This window comes from Eucyclogobius newberryi, unplaced genomic scaffold (assembly GCF_026437365.1).
Source record: "Eucyclogobius newberryi isolate DKJ021-1_F unplaced genomic scaffold, fEucNew1.0.hap1 SCAF_22, whole genome shotgun sequence".
NCBI lineage: Eukaryota > Metazoa > Chordata > Actinopteri > Gobiiformes > Gobiidae > Eucyclogobius > Eucyclogobius newberryi.
The window spans coordinates 13,942,574-13,968,122 of NW_027315857.1; the positions used below are offsets into that span (position 1 = coordinate 13,942,574).

At 41.3% G+C, this 25,549-nt stretch overlaps 1 protein-coding gene across 1 annotated transcript in view; it reads right to left on the bottom strand.

Moving 5' to 3' along the window:
• arap2 (ArfGAP with RhoGAP domain, ankyrin repeat and PH domain 2) overlaps positions 1–25,549 on the bottom strand; it is a 120,450-nt gene that overhangs the window by 64,410 nt on the left and 30,491 nt on the right. The window contains exons 9-13 of the mRNA XM_072458669.1: positions 19,611–19,717; positions 14,198–14,397; positions 8,558–8,643; positions 7,310–7,492; positions 2,235–2,409 (exon numbers count right to left, since the gene is read on the bottom strand). Coding sequence (XP_072314770.1) covers positions 2,235–2,409; positions 7,310–7,492; positions 8,558–8,643; positions 14,198–14,397; positions 19,611–19,717 — 751 coding nt within the window. The remainder of the gene's footprint in view (positions 1–2,234; positions 2,410–7,309; positions 7,493–8,557; positions 8,644–14,197; positions 14,398–19,610; positions 19,718–25,549) is intronic.

Sequence of the window (25,549 nt, forward strand, 5' to 3'; positions counted from 1 at the left end):
GCCATCCCCGGGCGCTGGGTTGAGCAGGTGTAGGCGGGAGAACGAGGCCCGCCGGGGATCGGGGTATACGGCAGGAGAAGAAGCTAATGAAGTGGCAATGCTATCAGGCCACAGTGGACGTCCTAACACTGGTGGATTGGAGTAACAAATGAGCTGTTTGGGAGCGCGGGGACGGAGCCTGCCTCTGCGGCTCAATACATCCAGGGGAATTTAATACAGATCCGCGTTTTTCTTCTGCCTTTCCTTTCTTTGTTTTTTTGTATTTGTGCGAGGACATGACGCTGCCGTCGAGTTTTGACGCTTGTTTATGGTGAGCTTATTTCAGTCGCCGCCGTGTCGGCAGGCGATGGATGGAGTGGGAGGAGCGAGCGCTTGTCGCCGTTTCACTCAAGAGGGGAGAGCGAGTGCGTCTGGTTTGCGGCTCACTGTAGATGAGCAAGGGCCTGGAGTGCAGCTTTGAAGTGGTGGGATAAAGAACAAAGAGGGAGAGAAGGCACTGCAGGTATGAACATAACGGCATGGTAGTACACTCACCGACGACAATATCAAGCACAGATGAAGTTTAAACGGCGTGGCTAAATGCGTTTCAGCAAATAAAACTTTCAGAATAACTTGATCGAAGTTCATCTAAAACTCTAATGTCCTCAATATAAGCTTTAGTGCGGCTGTGTTTTTTTTTGTCTCTATCTCTGTACAGCAGGGAGCTCGTCATGTGGGTATTAAATTGTTCCCATTTTCTGCAAGACACAATGCGGCAAAGCAAGTTCATTTTATGCTTAATCAAAAAAAATTGGAGAAGTCTTTGAGCAAACCCGGGGGACCAGAAGCACAGACAACAGTTCTTGCGCGTCTCTGTATGTCGGGACAGAGGCAAAATGTCAAAGAGGGAATTTCAGTTGTTTGGAGCAAGGATTGTTAAGGACACTGCTGTGTAGACTAGAGGAATGCAAAATACAATGTACTTTCAGAGGTTGAGGAAAATATGTATTTATCATTTTGTTTTCTGTCACAAACTTTGGGACAAGGTCTGATCAGTAGAAGGAGAGTTTGCTGGAAAAGCCGAGGGCGTGTGTCTTTTCTTGAGCATAAAGCTGGATTACACCAATGTCTCATCTTTTGCAGATTGTACTAGATATATTTAATGTTCTTTTTTTATATCATCCATTTCTGAAACACACACAAGAACTCATGAACCTACATCATAAATGCTTATGGGAAGAATCTTCCATGTTTTACGGAAAAAAGGCAACAACTTTACATCAGCCAAAACAATTAAAAGAGCTGTGGAACCACTTTGATAATTACTGTGGCACAACTGTGTATATATGCAGCACACAATAGTGTTGGGCATGAATATATGCAACACACTAGTCTACATTTGTGTGAACACAAACTAACAGTTTGCTTCTTAAAATCCCCATTAGTCTGCTTATGCAAGGTGCTCTATTTCCAGATACACTACACAGCTACTGACTAAACCTGTACATTCTTTAAACCTGAGCTCCCACACCTTCAAGTAATGGGCATTGCCATGACGACCAGGTGACCCATGCTTGCAATTAGGAGTCTGTAACAGGCTGTGCGCTTGCGAGTGTGCACAGATGCAGCACATGCATTATGTAAAAGGCAGTCCCTGAGAAATTGTGGCCCAGCCCGAGCCGTGGCCGCCGCACTCCTTTAATCTGATACATTTTTATCATCAGCCCAGTGTCGATCCAAACAAACACAGGCGCCATAAGGAAGCTGCACACCGGTACATCTGTGCAGAGCCTGCAATGCCAGGGACATGAGGTGCAATACAAAGGCAAAAGGGACAAAAGAGAAACTGAAAACAGGGGAAGAGAAATGGACAAAAACTTTATTTTAATATGTAGGTAGTTTCCTGTTCATGCCAATGGAAACACAAAACCCTGGAGTGTCTGTAAAGCTGCAGTTAACGGAGTTTAACATGATATGCTTGTTTAAGTATGAAGCTGTTGGTAAAGATAATAGCCCGAGCAGCTTGAACATTTCTGTGTGTGTGGGTGTGCCTCATTTCCAGATCTAATAAAAACTAATAAGTCATCCAGTTTTTAGAACCTTTTGGTGGCCAAGTCCAGACCTCATTAAACCATCATCCACACATAGCAGTTGACTAGACCAGCTGTAGTCTGGCAGAGGATAGTGTCGCCCGCTCCAAATCAAAGTACACAAAACACTCACAAATGGTGCAGCAGAGAGAGAGAGACAGTTACCGGATAGTTTGTTCTGATGTAGAAATTCCATCTGCAGCTTCTGTCCTGCACGCTGGGCTAACAGGTACGGGGTGGAGTGGGAGGGCTCTCCTGTGGCGCACATGACGTCTGCTCCGCTGAACACCAGGCTCATTGTGTGCAGGATGTCAGGCAGCACCACTGCAGCACACAGAGCCTGCACACAAAACACAGAGACTTTAAGCACAAGACATTTTAACACAGAACTTAAACTGCATATGGCAAATGTATATAGCTGTATACATTTTTATCTTCGGTAATTATACCCATGAAATCATATTTTTGCAGTAAAGTACTAAACCAGAGATGAGGGTAGTACTTGGGTAGGAATGAAAATATGATGTCAGAAAACTACTCCAATTACTCGAGTAATTGTTCGTTTGTAGTAACAGTATTCTTATTTGAGTAAAGGATTGTGAGTGAGTCTAGTGACAAATGTGTTATATGAACATAAATGCTCTTACACTTTACCTTCAGATATGACTGATTTTGTGTCTATTCTTTAGAAATACCAAATCAATAGTCAGTACTCCAATATACATTTCGTCAAACACTTTTTAATCTTACTCGAGTAGTAATTTGTGCCACTACTTAGTAAGTAGTGGCACAAATTACTTCTAAGTCTATTATTTTTAAGTACCATACTTTTTGGCTACTCTACCCACCTCAGCTAAAACCAAGGAACACAATACTACAAGTTTCTGCTTCATCAACTCTTTCTCTCCTTCAAAACAACCATTAGTATCACATCATGTAAATAAAGGGTGAGAAGCCTACAAAAATAGCCTGTGCTTTTTTAAATGTTTCTTGTTTTGTCAACGTCAAAGTTTAATTATAGAACACACACATTTCTAAAAGCCCAAAGTGCTGTACAGAAAAGGTCACCCTTGAAATAGACGTTTCAGTCTCAATGTTGTCGTTTTTTCTTTTACCTGTTTAACTAAAAAGGTAAATATCATGTAGATATATAATGAACAGCTCTTCATTTCCACACTAATTCCTCATAGATTTTACGGTATGTCTGATGCCCTTCTCAACTCAACCCTTAAACTGTCTCTGGGTTTGGGAAAAGCGGACTGGATTTTGAGACTTTTGAGTTCTGCTTTAACCACACTGTATATCACGTGTAAAAAGTAAGTATCTAAAAAGGCATCTATTCATATTTGCAATGCATCTATAACAGAAAATATTGTACATGTTATTCAATGTTGCAGGTACTCTTCAGACTTCAGACTAGCAAGAATAAAGTCATAAATGAGAAGTTTGTATTGAGTGTTTTTCCATGCCAGAACACAAGCTCACCTTTAGTGACCCACGGTGCTGCTTAAGGCACTTGGTATCGGCAATCAGTCATAAAGGCTGCTCTGAGAGGTCTCCAGGGAAAGGTGCATTAAATTTCGCTTCCATAAATATGTGTTATTGAGGATGAGATGCTCCTTTAATGGCGGCAGAACTCCTCGGCTCATATTGAAAGTGTCTGGCCGGGCAGACGTGCTTTGTTAAAACTATTCACCTGTTTCACCTTGTAAGCGCACTCAGAGAAAACCAGATGAAGGCGCGCGGCTGAGGAAAAGAGGCTCTTCCCTCCGTCTGCCTCGTCCCATCAGCGCGGTCAATGGATGTGACATTGTGCACCGTGACCCGCGACAAAGTGGATCAACCGGAGTCGAGTGGCAAATGGCAGAATTTCAGCAAGCGGACCTCGTCTTTCATCGGACCCGGGGCGCGTCTCTAAGCTGCATCGATCGCCCACAAACGAGCTCGATCCGTCTCAAAGTGAGGAGTGTACCCGACACACCATCGAAAAGTGTTTGTCAATAAGTCTTCCACCAACACACAAAAGGATATGAAGACATTAGAGCTTTTATCACAGGTGTACCAGGTCCCACACGTTCTCCACAGGAATATCAGGTGTTTGAAGTAGAGATGAAGTAGGCGAGACACGGCAGGTGAATAAGAAACTTTACAGGGATCAGATTGAAACGCCTACTTAAGTTTGCTCACATTAAGGTAAGTATTGCAAGTTATAATAAATAACTATAACTTTATTATAAGAAATATGATAAATATAGCACGCATTTTGTGAAAATTGCCAAAACACAAAAGATTTTTATCTTATTTAGTAAACTATTTTAAATAAGATTTTTACTTCATGTTTTCAAGTTAAAAAAATGAGGCTTAGAACAGCAAATTCTTCTGTACAAATCATGTTAAGTAGAAGATTGTATGGTTGGGTGTGTGTACACGCTGATCTTTCTATTCCAATAGGAGAAAAAATTACTTTGAGAAAATGGCGTCTCCTGTTACAACGTTCCATATAAATCTATGAATGAAAAAATAAAACATCTTTAGGGTTATTTGGACAATCTTGTCATTTCAACATGGAAACTGCAAGAGCAAACAGGCCAAAAACAATTATGCCTGCAGTGTTTCCCCTTAAAGTAAGAAAGGAATACTATTTAAAAGTTTATTGAAGTTTACAGACTAATTATAATGAGTAGCTCCTCCAGCTAAGTAATCCTAACCAGCTGCACTGAAGAATAAGTCAAATACCGAGGCTTTTATGTCTACACAGACACTAAAGTATAGTTTAAAACTCTATTTTTAACCATGGGTGAAAAACATGTTTTAAGCTATTTGGAATTTTAAACAAATTGCTGCTTTTTCTATTTCAGGAATTTTCCTGAAATGGTATTAATAAAAACTCAGGTTCAGGCCGTTCAACCTTACAATTTGATAGATTTTTATTTGATCTGTTATCAGGTAATACCATGGCGTTAGTTTTGTACTAAAAAGCATTTAAACTCATTATTTTCTCTTCACTCCAGCTTGAACTATAAGTAAAATATAGACGATGTATTTATCGATACGCTCATCACTATCTTTCAACTTGTGCCAATAAACTGCCAAAGCTATTAATAATTGCACTTTTACACAATCCGTAATACTCTCTATTTTCTTGAAGATTATTCTTGTTTCTACTGTATATTAGTCGCATTTATTCAATTAAGCGGACGTGTAACCTGCTTGAGTCGAAGTAGCCACGTCCCTCCTCTGTATTTAGTCCCTCGTTCACCTTCTCTCATACACGATGGGGTCAGATTAACCTGGCCTTATGCTGTATCATCTCTGGAAGTGACCTCCCGTGTCATAGCAATTACTGCAGCCCACTAGAGCCCGGCCCGTGTGTGCGCGCGCGTCTGAGACAAAGGCGGCGTGTGTAATGATATAAGGAGGTCCTCTGACACCCTGTTCTCTAGGTCAGCCGGCCTGTGGAGACGCTGTGGAGGTCGTGGGGATATGAGCTTCTAATGGAGAACATGGGACTGCGGACGGGAGCGGGATACGAAGGGGGCGCGGACCAGGAACGCCCTCGCCCTGTGCGCATTCTATTAGCCGCCATATTGATGCAGTCAAGCATAAATCACTGGCAGTTTTTATTTCATTACTCCGAATGACACTTTAAAGAGATTTACTGGATCTGTTGAGTGAGTTCTGTGACCCCTGGGCTCATAACACCTATTAAAATGTCATTGGCGGATTTAAAAAAAAGCATGAATATCAATGAAGAATGGTATTTGTAAGCGAGACAATTCCCAATGGAAGAGGTTTTATATAGCTGTTTCAACGCTCATGCATTTGCGAATAAATTAATTGTGAAAAGGAACTCAACAGCGTGTCAAATCTGATTAAGTTAGCAGGCTTTGTTTATGTTCAAATACTATTTTTACTTAAAATGAAGGAGAGATAGCGCACTCATTTGCGTTTGAGATTGTGGCGAGGCGTCGTGACACATCGATCCCTATCATATTGTATCTTCTAAGCTCATTGGTGATGAAAGAGTCGACAGAGGTGACTCATACACACAGAAAAAGACGTCTTCGGCTCTCCTGAAGCTTTTAAAATGGACACCTTTTCCTCCGCATGCCTGCTCCCGTCATAGCTCCTGCACTGCCCTGCTTATATAATCACAATAACAGCAGATTCACGCGTCACATGTTCACACGCATGTCCACACACTCACACCCAAAGCCAGCCAAAGCCACAATAAAACCAACCCAAGCGTTTCTGTTGTGGATCCTAATCCACTTTTCCACTTAGCTCGCTCCTATATCTCCACCTCACTTTCTCCATTTCCCCTCTCCGGTCCTCACCTCTTTATTCAGGGAAAACAATACAGGCTGCGTTGATCTGCACAAACGCTGACGAAGGCGGAAACGTTGCTGTTCTGAGGCTCAAAGCTTTAAAAAAAAACTGCTCTTTTGCAGCTGGACACAAAAAGAGGCGTGTTGTAAGCCCCGGCCACAAACTGGCCGAGCAGCCAGGGTGTCAATCTGCTTACACATGAGATCGATGAAACCTTCCCTTTGGCGGCTCCTGACTTTCAGTGTAGTTGTGCAGACAGTCCAAAGGTCAGCACCAGCCGACTTTCCAGGGTTTAACAGATTTAGCAAATGGAGTTGGTCGTGTACGAATGGAGTTGGAAAAAAAAAAAAAAAAAAAGTGAAGTTGCAAAGCGTAGCACATCAAACTATTAACAGTTGGGTACCAAGGGACTAAATTTACAGGTAAAGCAAATAAAATATGTTATCTTCTTCATGCATGTTAACTTATAATTAGACAAATGAATTGGGCTTTTTTTAAATCATACTAGTGCATGAAAGTACAAAACACACAAACTACCACTACACAAACAAATAAATAATTAAAGATATTACACAAAAAGCTTAATTCCAGATCTCAGCTTAGCCACACCATCTTGTAATTATCCCCAGCTTTTGTGCCGTTTCTCTGTGTAATAATGACACTCACGGATAGTGCTATTTGGCTACTTTTTCTCTTGGCGACAGATCTTAATTAAATGTAGCGATACAATAGGTGCTTGATAACACAAAATGACAATACAAATGACATAAAGAGAAAGTATTTTAAAACTGACAGCAGCATAGATCGAGCTGGATATTGATATAGGCCGACAAAATCAGCTCTTATCCCGTCCCAAATCCTCCCTCTAAAGTGCTTTGACCTTTGCTCTGCCGACTTTATTAAATGTGCACCTGGTTGAGCTGCTCCATGGTGTCGTAGTTCTCCTGGAGCCTGCAGTACTTCCTCTCCCTGTACTTCCTACGGACGAAGGTGGCCCGCAGCTCCGCCGACGCTCCGCTGAAGAGCTCCTCATCGGCGGGGAGGTTGGCCGCCCAAAAACTGTTGGCTTTCTGGTTCCCCACCTCCAGGAACAACTGCGGGGCCAAAAAGGACACATGGGTCTTTACTATGTGTTAAAAATCAGTGCTTACGTTATGTCGGTGTAATCGCGTTTAAGTGCTACAACTGCAAATGTAGAAAAGCACAGTATAATTAGGAGTAAAAACTTTGATAGGGTACTACAAGTTAATGTTTTTGAAAGGACGAAACATTAAATAATGCACAAAATCAGGAAAGTTTATATCATTTAAGATTGTCAACATAAAGCTTTTGTCACGTAATAGGACAGTGAGAAGAGGAAACTCAACGTGTAAGGACGTAATAGTACCAGTGGCCTGCGGTCAGGGCAATTAAGGCAAACAGTGATTGACCAATCAAATGTTGAATTACCGTGTGTCACAACTATATTCAAATTGTTCCGAAATATATCCAAATAAGCCCTCACTTCTGCTGCTGAAGATTGGCTGAAATCATGGTGTCTTTTAGTGACCTCTATAGGCCACTGGGCAGTACTGCGCAGGAAGCTTGGTTCTTCTTCTCTGACCGTGTTCAGAGGCTTGTTCATACTCTGTTCTCTAACATGAGCTCTTAGAACCAAAGCGAACAGCAGCTTCTTTTAGAGGTCTGCACATGTGCTCTGAGGATAATACAGCCTCAAACACATGGATCTATGCTCAAACCACGCTGAAAAAACCTGTGTGAGGTTCCAGGATGTTTGCAGGTTCTGCCCTAACTGAGCATGTGCAAAGGAGAAACGAAGCAACAGCAGCGCCAAGTTTCAACAAACTGGGTTAAAAACTATCTTTTAGAGAAGCCTTTGTAGCTAAGGCTTTGTTCACGTTTCTAATGATTAAACATTGAGAGAGATAAATTTAAGCAGTATTTTAATAATGTAGAGTGCAGATTTGTGCAATGAATTGATTGGTGAAGTGAGACTAGTTTGTAGGTATGGGAAATGACGGTGTTCCCTTCCCTCTGCGATAAATGTACTTCTACACCTGTTATATATCTTGATGCTGGTACAGATGCACAAAATAATACTTGCGCATTTTTGCAGGTCCTTTTTTTGTGTACTTTGCAATAATTAGCAATGGCAGTACCTCCACGAGCTCATTACTCCAGATGCTGCTGTCCAGTTTCATGCTGCGGACTTTGGAAATGCTGGGACCGAGGGAACGGTGCTGCCCTGAAACACGAGTAAAAACACATTTGACACATTCCAAAACTGCCTGAGGTTTTACACAAATATGCACAAATTAAGACAAATATAATACGCACTGGCGTCTCCTTAGTGTACCAGAAAACGCACTCTAAATGCCAATGAAAGAATAAATAATAAAGCAGCAGGCAGTTAGGAGACGGAGAAGCGGAGCATGACTCTCACAACAGACGTATTTAGTCTCCTCAGCTTCTCCTAATTGGAAATGAAAGCACAGAACGAGGCCTATTAATTGGTAATGAATCATGAGTAATTCATTGTGTTTGCTGGTCGGCCTGTTTATTTGGGTGAGCGGGGTGCTGCTGGGGTTGCTTATAGCCAGAGACATAGTAGACATCTATAATATATAAGACAGAGGCCAGGCGTGTGTGTGAATGTAAATGATGTCCTGTGAGGGTAATGCTAATTTTGACTTTTTAATCTAGATTTGAGGTGATTGTTTAATTGCGTTTAGCTTGAAGCTAAACGCAATAAAACACACATGACAATCACAATAAAACTGGAGTCACACTTTTATAATCAAGCAACAAAGTGTGACTCCAGTTTCCCAATTACTCTACTTTTTGTGCTGATCCCAAAGCACAAATCTCAATGAGTTACTAATAAATTAAACATAATGTAAAAACTTACTTGTATTGAGTGAGAAACAACATTGTCCAATCTGCACCAAATATGGTTTATTATTGAATATTAATTCAATTTCCATCCATATATTTGTATATGGGACTTTATAACTTAAAGGCCATTTTCTACACCAAACTTTACAATCTTGTACTTGATAAGATTTTAGATCATACAGACTTGGGGTTTGTTGAAAGTCTAATTTTACTTTCAGATGCTAGTTTACACAAACAAAATTCTCTATTTTTGACTCATAAAATGCCATATTTTGTACGAAAATATAAAATGATGAAAAACTTGATACATTTTTGTCTTTACATCTATACAAGTAAACTACAAATGAAGTATCAAATGTTTATCCTATTCAGCTGTAGTGTCTTGATTTAATAACACAAAAATCAAATTTAATCAAAAAGCGCAATTGCCTATAAAAAAATAAATCTTGCTTCACATTTTTATCGTGTTGCTCATGCGGCCCTATCCCATGCCCATATTAAAAACCCGATGTGACATGCACCGATTGTGGTCGTCCCAACAACTACGACTGACCTATATTTCCCAGTACATGTGTGATTTTCCCAATGAGCTTCTCGCTGCAATGCTGTAGGTGACACTATAAATAGCAGGGATCCCCATTCACCCAGTAGTTATATAATTGTGCATGAAACCGGCATTAAAATGTCACCCACTGATGGATTGTGCTGTGTTTAAATCAGGTTTCTCTAATCCCAAAAGTAAAAGGGACAATGGCAGGATTTCAGCGTTGGAGTGGGATCTCCCACTTGGCGATGGGGTCTGAAGAGGCAGATCCTGTCACTTTTGCCCGTGAACAAGTGAAAAATATTTGGCTCCTGCTGTTTTGTGCTGCAGCTCTGCCGCCGCTCTCCATCCACCGAGCCATAGCACGCCGCAGGACCATTTTCACTTGTGTAAAGTTAATGAAGCTGAAAAAGTGCGGATTTGCCACTGACAACAAGCGGAAAACTTCACATATAAATAGCCTGTAGTAAAAGGCTTCATCTTTTTCAGCCAGCCCCATGCCACAACACACTAAAGGGCAGAGCTAGCGAGGTGGAGCGCTCTTAAAATTGCCCAAACCCTCCGAGGACTTGACCTACAATTAAAAACTGTCCCATTGACTTCCTCTCGCCCCCATCATGCTGGCCCATGCGACGAGCGAGAGGTAAAGTCACTACACTGAGCCATGTATTTGGGAGTCGCCATAGCAACAGTTGCCAGCAGACGTCTACGTGTTGGCTTTGGGGACGTTTTATTGCCTTCGCATAAGGAGTCTGGGACCGCTGTGATTTATAGAAGTAAAAGCTTAAAGGAAGAAGACTATGAAAACATCGACTCAAAGGCGGAAGAAGTCCTCCATTTTATTGCCCAATTAAAAGAACAGATACAGGAGCATCTAAATGATCTAAAAGCATTGAAGTATTCCTAAATGTACTTTGAGAGTAAAAAGTAAAAGTATTTCACACAGATTCTGAGAGTTGGTAAAGATTTAAATGTAGAAATCTTGATAAAAAATTGTGTTGATTGTACTTAATTGAATCAAAAATATATATAGGATCCATCCATCCATCTATCTTCTGCCGCTTTATCCGGGGCCGGGTCGCGGGGGCAGCAGTCTGAGCAGGGACTCCCAGACTTCCTGCTCCCCAGACACTTCCTCTAACTCCTCCGGGGGGATCCGGAGGCGTTCCCAGGCCAGCCGAGAGACAGTCTCTCCAGCGTGTCCTGGGTCTTCCCCGGGGCCTCTTCCCGGTAGGACATGCCTGAAACACCTCCCGAGGGAGGCGCCCAGGAGGCATCCGGAACAGATGCCCGAGCCACCTCAGCTGGCTCCTCTCGACGTATATATAGGATATTTTTGCAAATTTTTTATTGGATATTTTTAACAGCGTGAAAAAAAATCCTTAGTTTTTCTTTATGGTTTGAGACCGCTTTAAAAATCTTGTTAAAAAAAAAAATAATGGATTAGAAAGTAGAGATTTCTGCTCTCAAATGTAGTATTGTACATTTGTAAAGTAAAATAGTAAAATAACTTTTACTTTTGTACTTTGTTACTTTCCACCACTACATTAACTATTTTTAGTCACAAAATGAGAGTCAATGTCACTGAACACTGAAAAATAAATGGCAATTAGAGACAAATTGAACTGAAAATGATGAGCTTGTCAATATGTAAAAATAGTAAGCTTGATTTTAGACCTGTCCTTATGACCATTGCACAAATCATGGTGATCAATGATGGCTGTACAACTGGAACAGAGCATCCCCAAAACGTCAACTCCTGTGAGGTTTCCTGGTCTGCAAGGCTTTTTATCAAAATTAGGCCAAACTCAAAGGTGTGTTGTGTATGCTGCATCAATGTTACCAAATTAAGGCAAGGAATTTTACAAGATTTACAAAAACAAGATGCTGATGATGCATTAAACTCATTATACAGTCAAAAAAACGTTAAAAGAGTGCATGTAAACTCCTTTTAGTCATATGCACAGCTAAATAGAATTAAAGCCTCAATTTGAACATTGTCAGAGTAGAGGCCTGTCTCACATCTTCAGGAAGAATGTTCCAGATTCTAAACAGAGTTCCCATGTTTAGTGCCGACTCTGGCACCAGCAGGAGGCCGGTCCGTGTTTAGTCCTAACTCTGGCACCAGCAAGAGGCCGGTCCATGTTTAGTACTGACTCTGGCACCAGCAGGAGGCCGGTCCATGTTTAGTCCTGACTCTGGCACCAGCAGGAGGCCGGTCCATGTTTAGTCCTGACTCTGGGCACCAGCAGGAGGCCGGTCCCTGAGGTCCTCAGAGTCCGAGATAGTTTAAATGACACCAACATGTCCGAGATGTACTTTGGTGCTAGGCCATGGAGAGACTTGTACACAAGCAGAGCTGCTTTAAAATCTATTCTCTGAGCCACAGGAGCCAGTGCAGAGACCTGAGAACAGGACTAATGTGATGGTACTTCCTGGTTCTAGTCATTAATTGAGCAGCATAAACTAATAGACAAATAATGGTAAATGTTAGCTAATGTTAAATGTTAAATAAGGATTACAGCTTCAATATGCTATGATCGAAGACAATATCTGAGGATGAAAAAAGCATTAGAGCACTCCTCTCCAGTGACTCAAACTAAGGACCATTAAAATTCATTCCGTCTTAAACGAAAAGGGGAAAGCCCATCTTAGATCATTTTCCCCATTAGTCTTCTCATTACTCCACTGCTCTTCCTCTTCCTCAACATCTCTCTTTATTGTCCGTGACATGAGCGCGCTAATTAAAAGCCCTAGCAGTCATTGGTATTCAAAATGGACCACGGCCTAATTCAAAAACTGTAGAATGGGGGGTGAGGACAGCTTTCTTAGTTGTAGATATTCACTGTCTCCCTCTCTGCCTTCCCGTCTCTGTGTGTCGACAAAATGTAATATTAAACAGCCCTGCAAATGAAATCATTTAAGGCTGTTTGAAAAAGGGATGTCTGATATCTGATGCGCACCAATTACATGGACTTTGGAGAGGTGAGGGGAAGAATCGCTTTGGGAGAAATCTCAGACCTGGAAGGGAAAAAAAGTGGATTGAGGGAATGTGTAGCGACATGTAAAAAGAGGTCTACACTCAGCACACATCCATCGGCAGCTAGCATGACGGCCGCAGCTCTATAATCACGTTTAGCGGGTCAAGGAGGTGTTCAGGATCCCCCAAGTTCTCGCCCAAAGCCTAATCTTTGTTGTCATTTCATCTGAGCCATCCAGCATTGCCAAATAGATTAGAGGGAGTCCAGGGGCCAGATGCCAGCTCCCGTAAGTAGCTTATCACCTGAAATGTTATTCCAAAAGTGCCTGCGGGTTAGAGACATACTTGCACAGGGACAAACAGACATCGCCGCACACATGCACATTAACAACGGCACCACAACATGTATGCTGCTTTGTCATGCCTTGATTTTCAGACAAGCTACCATCAGATTTGACTGCTTTTTTTCCTTTCAAAATAATGTTGGTCACATATTGAGGAGTTTTAATGTTCAAGGCAACAAATTTCATTGTTGACTGCATGGCGTCAATAATCGTGAATAATCGCAAATAACAGTTAAATCGCGTTAAATGTTTATTCTTTCAATAACTGATATTGTGACATCCCTACTTTGTATACATGATATTTGAACAAAGTATTACGCAAGCTTGTGATGCAATGTTTGATTACTTCTCACGCGTGACAGATCAACACCAAAAATATTTCTGAATCTGCGTTAGTTGGTTCGAAAAGTATCCAACTACTATCTAGTACATACAACAGGTTTTCAAGTTTTTTCTATTTATGACTTAGGCAGAAATGAACCTGTGGTAAACTATTATCTTAGGTTAACATCAGTCAAACTGTATTTTGTGAAGAAAAATGGAAAAATCCAATAAGCAAGACAATTTACCAAAAAATATTTTTTTCCTGACAGTTTAAACAATGATTTAACAAAAATAAATGTGTTGTCAGGTCAAATAAATAAATATTGAATTAATATGGATTTTGGCCCTTGTTTACTATAAGGTTGCTAGGTAGCGGTTGCGGAATTGCTTGTACGTTTGTCACAAAAATGTCCAACTATGTGCCTAAAATCCCAAGTCTTGCAAAGTTTTTTTCTGCCCGAGCTGCTCCCTTCGATTTGCACAGGCAACGTGTGGGAAGAAGAGTCGAGAGTAAAGTTTTGAACAAGTCCCTATAGTCAACACCTCCCGCGTAGCGTTGGTGGTAGCGTAGCATTGGCGGTAGCATAGCTTTGGCGGTAGCGTAGCGTTGGCGGTAGCGTAGCGTTGGCGGTAGCGTAGCATTGGCGGTAGCGTAGCGTTGGCGGTAGCGTAGCGTTGGCGGTAGCGTGGCCCTGGAGTGACCCTTACATACCTGCGCACTTTTTGCAGATGACCACGCCCAGGTTGACCGAGGCCCACTCTGGCTGCGGGGCCTGGCAGTCGGCACAGCTCCTGTTGGCCTCGTTGAACCAGATCTTCGCCGCCACTTCGTAGTCGGAGAGTGTCTCGGCGATCGATTCCTGGACCGCTTCAATCCAGTCCTCCTTCTCCCGCTCCGACTCGGTTGTGAAGCTACAACCATTGATTTTTTTAGCACACACACACACACACACACACACACACACACACACACACACACACACACACACACACACACACACACACACACACACACACACACACACACACACTAGTCAGCAACGACAAAATGCCTCACTGTTATTGATTTAATTTGAGAGAGCAATTAAACAGCACAGTAGCGTTTGGCAGGGTTATGAAGGCGAGGACTACTTTTTTTAGGGGAGGTGTACGGCAGCGACGTGTGATTGCAATAAACTTGATGAAATTGATGGAGGGGTTGGGTCCTGAGTGGAGGGCCAGGTAAATCAATCTGTCTCTACGCTCTACTCGCACTACAGAAATCTATAAAGTGCTAATGCAAGCTACTTTCTCAGGATATTATTTTGGTGTGAGTAGTTTAAAAGTTCAAAAGTGATGATGTATAGAGGCTGATCCACTCACAGCCGCAATAAGCACATCATAGTCTAAATTTCAGTTCACAGAAATATGTGTGCAATTCAAAGTAACACAATTAATAATTTCCAAAGAGGTTATGCCGATGACATGATAATGCATGAGAGTCACTGGTGATTAATGACATTTTCTACTGTAGGAGCTCAAAACACAACAAAAATGTGAAAAAGCTGATAAAGTCTAATAACAAATATAAAGCTCTACAACTGTGCTAAATGTTTACTATATTTTCCGTTATTAGATGTCAAATACAAACTAAACAGTATAAACTAAACTGTAAAAAACCAGATAAATAATAAAGATCACTGCAGCTGCGCTCACATTTTTCAATGAGAATGTTTGGCTCACACAGAGTTGAATTGACAACCGTTCTCTCCTTAAAAAACACGTTTCTGAGGCTGTGTGTTAAGGAAAATAATAGTTGTGCGACGAGTCTTTATCTCCCCCTGATGTTATCTAGCAAGTTAGCAAAGTTCTGAACAAACAAAACAAAAACTACTTTCGGCTTTCATTTTACCGTATAAATTGAAAACTGATTCTGATTCTAAAGTGTATTTGAGTACAACAAAAGCTCTCCGTGGAAAAAAATCAGGCCAAAAAAAGAAAAAAAGGACATAACCTTTATTACAGGAAAGTCAGGGTTCCAGATACACACATGTCAACTTCCACTCATTTATCATCTGTCTACATTATTATTCTCTGTGCGTCCCATGACTTATTTCAACAGTTCGATATAGGATTTATATAAAGCATGCATGTCTATTATTCACTGTCTGCCATTCAGCTGTCTTTCCCTATATGAGTGAGAGACTTGCAGTGTGTCCATTACAAGCTAATGAGCACTCGAGACACCTTCCAGAGGCAGACGCACGAGTTGCTGACGCTGACAATAGCGTTTTAAGTACACCGTGTGCTTTATACGCCGTGGTTGTCTAAAATTAGCTAACTAGGTGAATTTAACAAGCTATTTACTGAGAGCGAAAAGACAAGCCAGACAGACGGATCGACAGTGGTATAAAATTAGGAGTTAAAAAATGTAGACTGAGGAAGGCACTTAGATAGAAGTAATGGGACCACCAGTCTCCATGGCAACCTGAAGAGCAGTGTAAAGTAAGCTAAAAAGAAGTGAGGAAGACAAGGGTGGGTTGGGTGAGGGAGCGGGAGAGGATTCGCCTAGAGCCTTGGATCTGCAGGTCGTCACCGTTTGACCCAGATGGATAGTTTGATTGGGTTCAGCTGTAGTGTGCCCACAGGTCACTGCCCCAAGGCCCGTCTAAAGAGGACAGTTCACGGCGCGTTTGCATGGCCCCAAAAGCACAGAGGGACAGGTGAAGGTAGGAGGCAGCGCCCCAAAGTGTGTGTGTGTGTGTGTGTGTGTGTGTGTGGGGTGAGGCACTGAGATTTAACAGGCCCTCACGCTGTCACAAGAGGCTGTGGGATAAAGTGGAGCTAAAAGATGAAATGCTACCAATTGAACGTGATTGTATTTGATGTTCAGAAAAGCTTTTAATTATGAGAGGCAGAATTTCTTACCAACTTCCCTTCAAGTGTAATCTTAATTAATGAGCGAGTTGTTTGTGCCAGTGTCTTTGAGTCAAGACCAAAAGAGACATCCCGCCTGAGCCACATAAAAGCTGGGACAAGGTTAAGTCATCTGTAGACCTCAGTGGGACGGGAGTATGAATGGATATTGTCGTTTTCTGTTGTTTTGTCACCAACAAGTCAATGTGGAGTTGTTTGTATTCAAAAGAGTTACACGCACAATGGCCCGTGTGTTTAGAATCCAAACAGGACCTTGACTTTGTTATTAAAAAGAATTTTGAGTTGAAAGTAAAATATGTCTGCCTGTGAAAGTTTGAAAAGACAAACAAACTGGCAACAAGATGAACAGAGATTTTCTTTAGTATGCCCTTGAGAGAGACGTTTATCTGCAGCTTTACTTTAGCAGGAGTGCTTTCTGATCAAAAGTACAAACTTTTGCTTTCTCTAACTGCAGCGTCTTTGCCAGTTCTCCCTTTAACTTCCATCTCCTCATAAACTGGGCTATTGTGTCCGCTGCAGTGGACTCAAAGCTCTGTCCATTTAATGGCAGCAAAACAATAGAAAAGCCAAAGTGAGTCTCCACAGCTTAAAGTGATTAGATGAGTTTCTCACTAATCCCCACCTTGAGCAGGTAGAGAACGCTCCCAGAGCCTCCAATCGATTTGCCACACACACAGGCAGCCGCAGCAATCGCTTGATCAAAACAATTCAGGGGACTCAGGCTCATTTTAATTCGGCCTCTTTTTTTGTTGCACACAAAATGGCAATTACGCCCTGCGTATTAACGAAGCTGCCCAACGCCGGACCCATTAATGCGGCTGACACAAACAGATCGATGGGACATACAACAGACAGGTGGAGGAATGAGGGGAAAATCTTTACACTAAAAAGGAAGGCATAAGAAAACAGCCTACAAGCACAAACAAACTGTGAGGCATTGTCCAGGCAGCTGTGACGCTTGTATTCTAAATGGGCCATTACAGCACAAACAAGCACCGCACTCATCGATCCAGGGCCCACGGGGACCAATGTCACCTCAAAGGCTTTGTGTCCCGCTGAGGCCCCCGTATCTGCAGGAACACATGGGGAGCCTCAATAACTGCCTCTAATTGATAGTTAGTGATTTCAGAGCAGCGTCCTGTTCACACGAGGGCTGCACTGACCCGGAGAGGCAGAACTACACTAAAACTCTCCAGCGACACATTGTTACCAAAGGATTTCACAGACAAACTACAAACCTGTCATCACTCTGCACACTGTGCTTCCCACCCCCGTGTCTTGGACTGACGTAAATGTGGACACTTAATCAAGACAGTTACTGTATAATACATACTCAGGGCCGGTTTTATTGCCATTGTCAGTAAACAATTCACATATAGGAACTTTCTTCAACGCTAACAAAGCGCACCAAAACTCCAGAGCATCCGTTTGCCAGTTAGTTTATTCTCAACACCTCACAAGGTCAAATATTGATAACTTAAATCCCACAATGCAACTTGGTATTCCGCTGACATCACCTCTACTCCCTGTACAAATAACAGACGTCCCAGATATGTTTTTGGGTGTATTTGTGGGCGTTAAGGGTCGACAGCCACATTAGCACATTAGCAGTTTAAATTAATGAACAGGGGGGGTCTGGGGGCTCTCCCCCAGAGATTTTCAGACCTTTTTCGTGTATTCTGGTGCATTTTAATGTGGTCCAGCCGACTAAAGTAAGAGTAAAATGTTGAGGTTGTAATGCTATAAAATGATGATGTGATGAAACTGTGCCAGGAGAAAATGATTAAAGCCAGTTATTAATACATTAGTGTACTTAATTACTCAATTCAATATTGGCTATGAAAATAATTATGATCAAATTGATTAATTTTAACTGAAAATGTAAAATTAAGTTATCCTTACTAATTTATCTTTTACAGCTCCCAACTGTTCCTTCTTGCTAAAGTGACAAAACAAGTTATATTAAATTAAACAAATGGCATAAGCATTGCTTGATTAACAATTGACACTGATAAAACAGTGCAAACATGTTATTCCCAGAGAATGAACAGAACGAGAAGTGAAGGTCCAAACCTAGCTATAGTGAAGCGACTGCGTTTCTGCAACTTTGCCACTTTTGTATAAAAATATATAGTATTATTCTATAACAGACGTAATCATAATATGTCTATATAATAATATTTTATCAATTTATTATAATTTATAACAAATAGTCTAATGATGCTTTTTAAATAAATTGAAATGTTTTATTGCTCTATTAAAAGTGAATTACATTATAAATGTTTGTTCTGATCAGAACATCACACACTGGACTCTGTGTGAAACAATGCTGCGATGTGATTGGCTGATGGACCCTACATGCATAAACCTTTACGTTCCTCTCATTCCACGTTAAGAAGTAAAACAGAAATCACGAGTCACGATTGATCTCACACATGGTGATGTGAGAGAGAGGGACGCAAACTCAAACCCGCTCATCTCTAACTGAGGCTGCACAGGGGCCCTGCACAGGGGCCCGGGACAGGAGCCGCACACTGTTCACTCCAAAGTCTCACGTCAGAGGTTCTGGACGAGACGGCGCTCGTCCGGACCGGATCTCCGCCTCTTTGTGACCCGGGGCATAGAGGCCCCTCACCGGCCTCACCTGCAGCTAACACTACGGGGCTGGTGTAAATGTGAAGCTTATTATCTTTCATTCAGACACATATTGTGCGCGGGGCAGAGCTCTCCTCGCCTCCAGCCTGAGCGAACTAACGTGACAGAATCGTGTTGTTTCAAACAGTAGCATTAACCGTCTCTTTGTAAGATAAATTCAATACCTGGAGAGTGTTGTTGAGTTTGCAGTTTCTTTACATCGTCAAGAAGTTTCTTCTTTCGTTTTTCGGCATCGGGGGGATATATTCCTCTGGACATGAGGACCACGTTGTGTTGTGTTTATGTTTTGCTCTTCTGCTCGCGCACAATGAAGTTGCCCAATCAGCGCAGGTTTGGTGTCTTGGTTGCCAGATTGTCATTACAAATAAATGCAGTTTGTGCGTTATATGTTACCGCTGTGTGCGCTGCCGCGCCAGCAGCGCTACTACACTAGTGGCGCACGCTGCGCTTGCACTTCTCATAAGACGGGTTGCCAGATTGGGGGCCCTATTAACGCCTCGGGGCCCTACGCGGCTGCTTAGTTCGCTTATAGGCTGGGCCGGCCCTGTACATACCAAAAGTTTTTGAAAGGCGTGTTGATCTCAAAGCTTCTGCGATCCATGTCCTTTATGTGGGCAGCTGTCAGTTCCACTTCAGCAATAGCCAGACCAGATTTATAGTCCTAGAAAATCAAGAAGAAACAATACTTCAACCAACAAACATGAGACAAAGAATATGAAATGTATACTATCCCAATTATATTCAATACATCAGGCATAGATGTGTCGGGACTGCTCCACGTTAGCCTTTCTCTGACCCTCTCCAAACATTCTACACAGGAAGTCTCAGAGAATGCACCAGAGGATGTCAATATTTAGAGGCGCAGCATACACAAATCTTAGACAAAAACCAAAACTGGGTTGATCTTTGGCTATTGCAATTTGGCTATTGCGCTTCGGTCTGTGAAGAACAAGAGCAATGGCAAGTCCAAATGTTTTGGAAACATTAGGGATGGAACAAGACACAAGACACACAAACAGCATCAATACCATAAATTAGAACAGATATTGTCGAAATTCTAGACCAGCGTTTAATCCTTTTTTTGTCCGTACCACATGTAAAACAAACAATCTCACAAGATCCATTTCCTTTTGAGTGAGCACAATCTTTTGGCAATTTTATCTATGAGATTTAGTTCCATCCTTAAATACTAGTAAAAACATTTTTTGGAAGTAATCTACGAGGAAATGAACAGGAATACAAGGCAGATTCTTTAGATGAGATCATATTACTGATCAGGTATGCAGCCTTTTACCTGCAAATGTAATATATATCACTTCTACCTTTCCCTAACATCTAGAAGACTTGAGTGATTCATGACTCAAATCTGTTTCTTATGTACACAGTATATGGAGGTGCCAAAATGTGTCTGCTTTTAGCTTACGTGTGAACGCCGACCACGTAAATGTACATTTCAAAGCGGTCGCCTGCAGTGTTCATAAGCGCCGGGGTAACTATGCATCACACCTTATTGCCTCTCCCACAAGCTTCAGCTTTTCATCGCCTAAAGCTCAGAGAAAAGTTACAGGAAGAGACACCGAGTGCACAACACCCACGTAGGCGCCGCACATCAAAATCAAGCACAAAATTAGGAACAGAGGAAAAAAATGTGTTGTAGTCAAACGTTGAGACAAAAAGAAACTAGACATCGCATGACTAATTAGGTGGTCAAAAGCGTAAAGGGCATTTGAAAGGTGAAATGCTGAAATGGAAAATAAGTGTATGCTCGTCTTCTGAAGTCAAAATTTGCTTCTGAACAAATTGCCAAAGCAAAATGGATGAGGTCCAAAACTACCATAACTGCAAATTACGAAACGCGGCCAGTTAAATGTTTTGTTTCCGTGCCAACAAAGGACATGTGTGTTTGAGACTAAGGAAAACAATTGGCGCTAATTACACAACACAAAAAAAATGAGTAGGCACAATGTACTGCATGTTTAAGAGGTGGTCGCAGTGGAGTGGTGCCCAATGTCTGTTCCCAAATCTTTAATTAGAAACTAACAAGGATGTCATTGAAACATATTGTGTTCTCATTAAGGATTTTTACTATTGCGGCTGCTGATTCGACACAGGTTAAAAGTGCATTGTGTAAGGCTGTTTTTTTTATTTCAGTTTAAACCTTGGCATGTTGCGAAATACATGGGATTCTTGTATTAGTTTAGCTGTTCAGATTTCAGTCTTCTCTAAAATATGAATGCTCCTGGACTGGTTTACAATGTGCAGATATCCACGTTTTAAACATCAAATTGCAATCACAATAACAAGGAATAGCATTTTTTTTTTTTTTCCTTTAAAATCTTGCCTTGTGTATATATTGAAACATTACATACAACCAGAAAAGTTACATAGTGTGCCTTTAAATATGGTCACAGGAAGAGTTGTATTGATTTCCATAACCAACCATGAAAGAGGACGTTATCTGCTATGTGTCTTTTGAAATGTAAGTGTCTAAAAGGCCTGGAAACTAACCCCACTTAAAGCTCAAAGTAGCTGTGATAGGCTCCAGACAACCAAAACCAACCCATTAGTCTGTGAAATGCAAATGTCGTATATTTTTTTCAGATAGGCTTTTGAAACCAGTCGCACTCTGTCAAAGCGTGTTCCACCCACACCTTTTTGCTGCAAGTCCATCCAATCTGATCAGTATTTTGTCCACCGAGCAAATCCTCTATCATCATTTGCATATTTTTGATTTTAAATTCATGACAGAAATGATTCCCCAAGAAAGAAACTAAGTGAACCCCTCTCACAAACCACTATAAATTCCGACACTCGTTCCAACAGCACCGGCCACACAAGTGTCTCCCGGCAGCCCGTGATGAGCTCCGAAAGCTGGGAATGTGCATAGGAGCGCATGCATCCGCCACGCCCGGATCTGTGCTCGTGTGGTGAGGGGCCAAAGCAGTCACCAATACCTAATGACCCTCATCCCTCTCAGGCAGCCAATTAGAGCGCCGGGTGTTAGCGGAGGAGGCTAGCCCCCGCCACTCGTTACCAACCCAATACGAGCCGCGGCCTCCTGCCCCCTCCAATTAATTCAGCGATGACGGTGGGAATGCCAAGATGGAAACGCACGGGCAAGGAAGCAAGTAGGTAAAAATAACTAGTCCAATTACAACAGGCGAGGAAGATGGTCAACGGGGTGTTTATGGGTATATTGGGGGTCATCGTGGTGATTATTTTGTTTAAAGCCCCACCGCGTAAGATTTTAGTCTAAAAACAAAGTAAAACAAAGCATAGTTTCATAATTTTGGATGTATTTATTGCATTGCAATATGTGTCGTTATTGTGAATAGGATTGCATCTCCACAAAATTGACTCAACCTGCTTGTCTCCATGGAAATTTTGTTAGTTTGGCTGTAATACTCAACAATATGGAATAACATGTACAAATCTATTGCTACGGGGAATGTTCCAAAATATGGTTTTAACCTGATACCATCCACCTATTTCGCCCTGTGCACAATGGTTGGACATACCCAAATGGCATTGTTTTTTAAAAGAGGGTCTTACAGCCCACATGCAAGTGTGATGCATCATTTGAAAGCTTATTATGCCTTTTAGTTTCTGCAGATGTGCAGATGAACACTGTCAGGGCTTCAAAACTTGCACTACAGAAGCCCAAACATAAACAAAACATCCTTTTTTTAGTCTTGCCTGAATATTGTCAATCTGTAATGGTCCTGAGCAAGACATACTTCATTGTGTGCTTATGCTGTTCACTGCACATGCTGTTTATCTTGTTGACAACAACTGTGTTAAGTTTCAGATCTCTAGGAACAGGCATTTTGGTGCTGTTGACCTTTTTGTATCAAAAAGTATATTTGGAAGTTATCCAAATATGTGCCAACTGTGACAAACTGTTTTATTACAATTTTAGCTCCTCTATGATCATAAAACATACATTTTGATGTTTTGTAGGCCACTAATACCTATTATAACTGCTAAAAACAATGTATGTGAAAATGTATAAATTTGAGTTTACCCATGAATTTCCCATATAGAGGTGAAAAAAAAAAATCAATTAATATAAAATATGAATATTTTATGAAATGTTGTTGTAATTTTGTATTGGTATAATAATACATATAACAAAATGCGCGACCAAAAGGCTAATAAAATCAGAAAACGTGATGCGTAAAATCTAGTCGCCTTCTGCCGAAAAATCTAGGCTCTGACTGCTTTACGCACGTGAAGAGACAATTCTGTGTGAGGAAGCCATAAGTCCCACCCACCATTCGAAAGCTATACTAATTGGCTAGAATAATATGATATATAATATAATCAAAGTCTTCTACGTCACCGTGAGCATGCGCATTCTCAATGCAAACAGAGGAATCTCGTGCCTCGGAAGGGGCGCATCTTTTTTTGCGGAGGCTGTAAAAAACAAACCCGTGGACAGAAAAATTTGGATGGTCTCATTCTGTAGCCAACAGTCTGAAGAAATGATCGATGCCAAACACAATCTTATAAGTCAAACAGGTAATTTGTTATGAACGGAGAAATGCGCCGGACGAGCGTTCATGTGTTTTGCGGGCCGGATGAAAACTTCTCAGGGGCCGGATGTTTGATACCCCCGGACTAGATACTTTGAAAATATTCTATAAAATATATTTATTGTATTGCATCTTTGATTTGGACATACTGGAAATGTTCTCCCATTTCCCCCATCAACCCAAAACAATCCTGGCCCAGCTTCATGATGGGTCAAAATGCACAGGACAATTTTTTCTAAGGGAACAATAAAGTGTACCTCAACATTAACCTTAAAATAGCTAACCTTTAAGTCTGAACATTCTTGCCATGTATCCAATTAAATAGACTGAGTCTTCATGAGCAGGTTTTGTCGCTCTCAGGTGCGCCATATGAAACCAGACAGAAGAGGCGGCCTCGGCTTCTGTATCGGCGGCTCCAGCCACTTAAGCTGCACTAAAGCTGCAGAGCGAGTCTCACTCACACAAGGAGAGGAGAGTCTTAAGAGCAGACATTCAATAGAGACAATGCATGTGAGTATTTTAAAAAGCAACATGAAAGCCAGGTAGAGGTGTTGTGGTGAGGAGTCAAGGACGACCATTCCACAAAGTCCTGTTTTGACCTTGTGAACGTTTGAAAATGTTTATGCATTTGTCAGTTCTTTAAAGTGCTGTAGAAGTGTAATTCTGTAGAAGTAACAGAATCTCAAAACATTTTAATTATTTTTGTAAAAGACTCTTTATATTGCTAACTTTTATATGATGTTGTGATTGTAAATCAATAATACTTCAACAATGATACAAAATAAATTGTAATCCCTAATATAGATTCTACAAAAGATGAATGAATTCATGTTTAAATGTGTTATTTAAAAAGGGTACTTCTCTGGTGGAGGGTCTGCCACCTTCTTGTCTCCATGGAAATGTTATTGCTTTACCTGGTATATTCCACAGTTTGGCATTAAACCTATCCATCCCTACGGAGACAAGCAGGAGACTCCTCAAGTTACATGTCACATCTGTGGAGAGGCAAACCTGCTCAGTTGTTTGTTTGTTTTTTGAGCAAGGAAAAAAAAAAACTGTGTGCTTGATGGATCGGTTTAATGCCATACTGTGAAACATTTCAGGAAAAGTAATAACATCTCCATGAAGTCAAGCAGAAAAGTTACACTGTGCACCTTTATTACTAAATTATTCAACACATATTTCTAATGCTTGGTAGTTGCTGTTGGTTGTTACTTTCAACTGGAAAGTAGGAGGAGGAGGAGGAGGATCAGGTTTTCAATAGCTCGTTCATCTTGTTAGATTAAATACTTCACTTCACTGAACTTCAACGGGCCACTGGTCTCCACGACGGCCTGTGATCACGCTCTAGATATTTGTGTGTGCCAGACAACGTTAAGTGTGTGCGGTTTTGGCAGGCGCAAGCTCATTTAACTAGCTTGAGGTAAAAATTGTACGTATTCTGATTTCACAAAACATGCATTTAAGCTGTGTGCAGTGATTGTCGTAGGATAATGTGTGCAAAAGCAGGGCAATTTGGCAAAAGAATATGTTTTAGTTAAAGCTGTGCAGAAGAATGCAAAAGCAAAGAGGAATGCGCCCGCGGAGGAGGGAGGGAGAAAATAATTGTTTTCAACCAAATCATGCTTTACTTCAAATTAGATTTTTTTTTGTATGGAATTGATTTTTGCCAACCTCATTTGTAATACATTTCTGCTTGCAATATCAATAGCTACAACTTTTCCACAATGGCAGCTTCACAGACATACACAGCACCTTCATTATTTGCTGAATAAAGTCATCTTAAGGAAATTGGGATTATCTCATAGTAATAAATATGGCAAATCCTTGTATGCAGCATTATTTACATTTTACGCAACGTCCACACTATGGAATCATTTTCACACATTTTCCTCGTGCTAATGTGAATCACAAATTCCCAGTTTCTATGGAAAACGCCTCACTGCCGCTGCCGCATT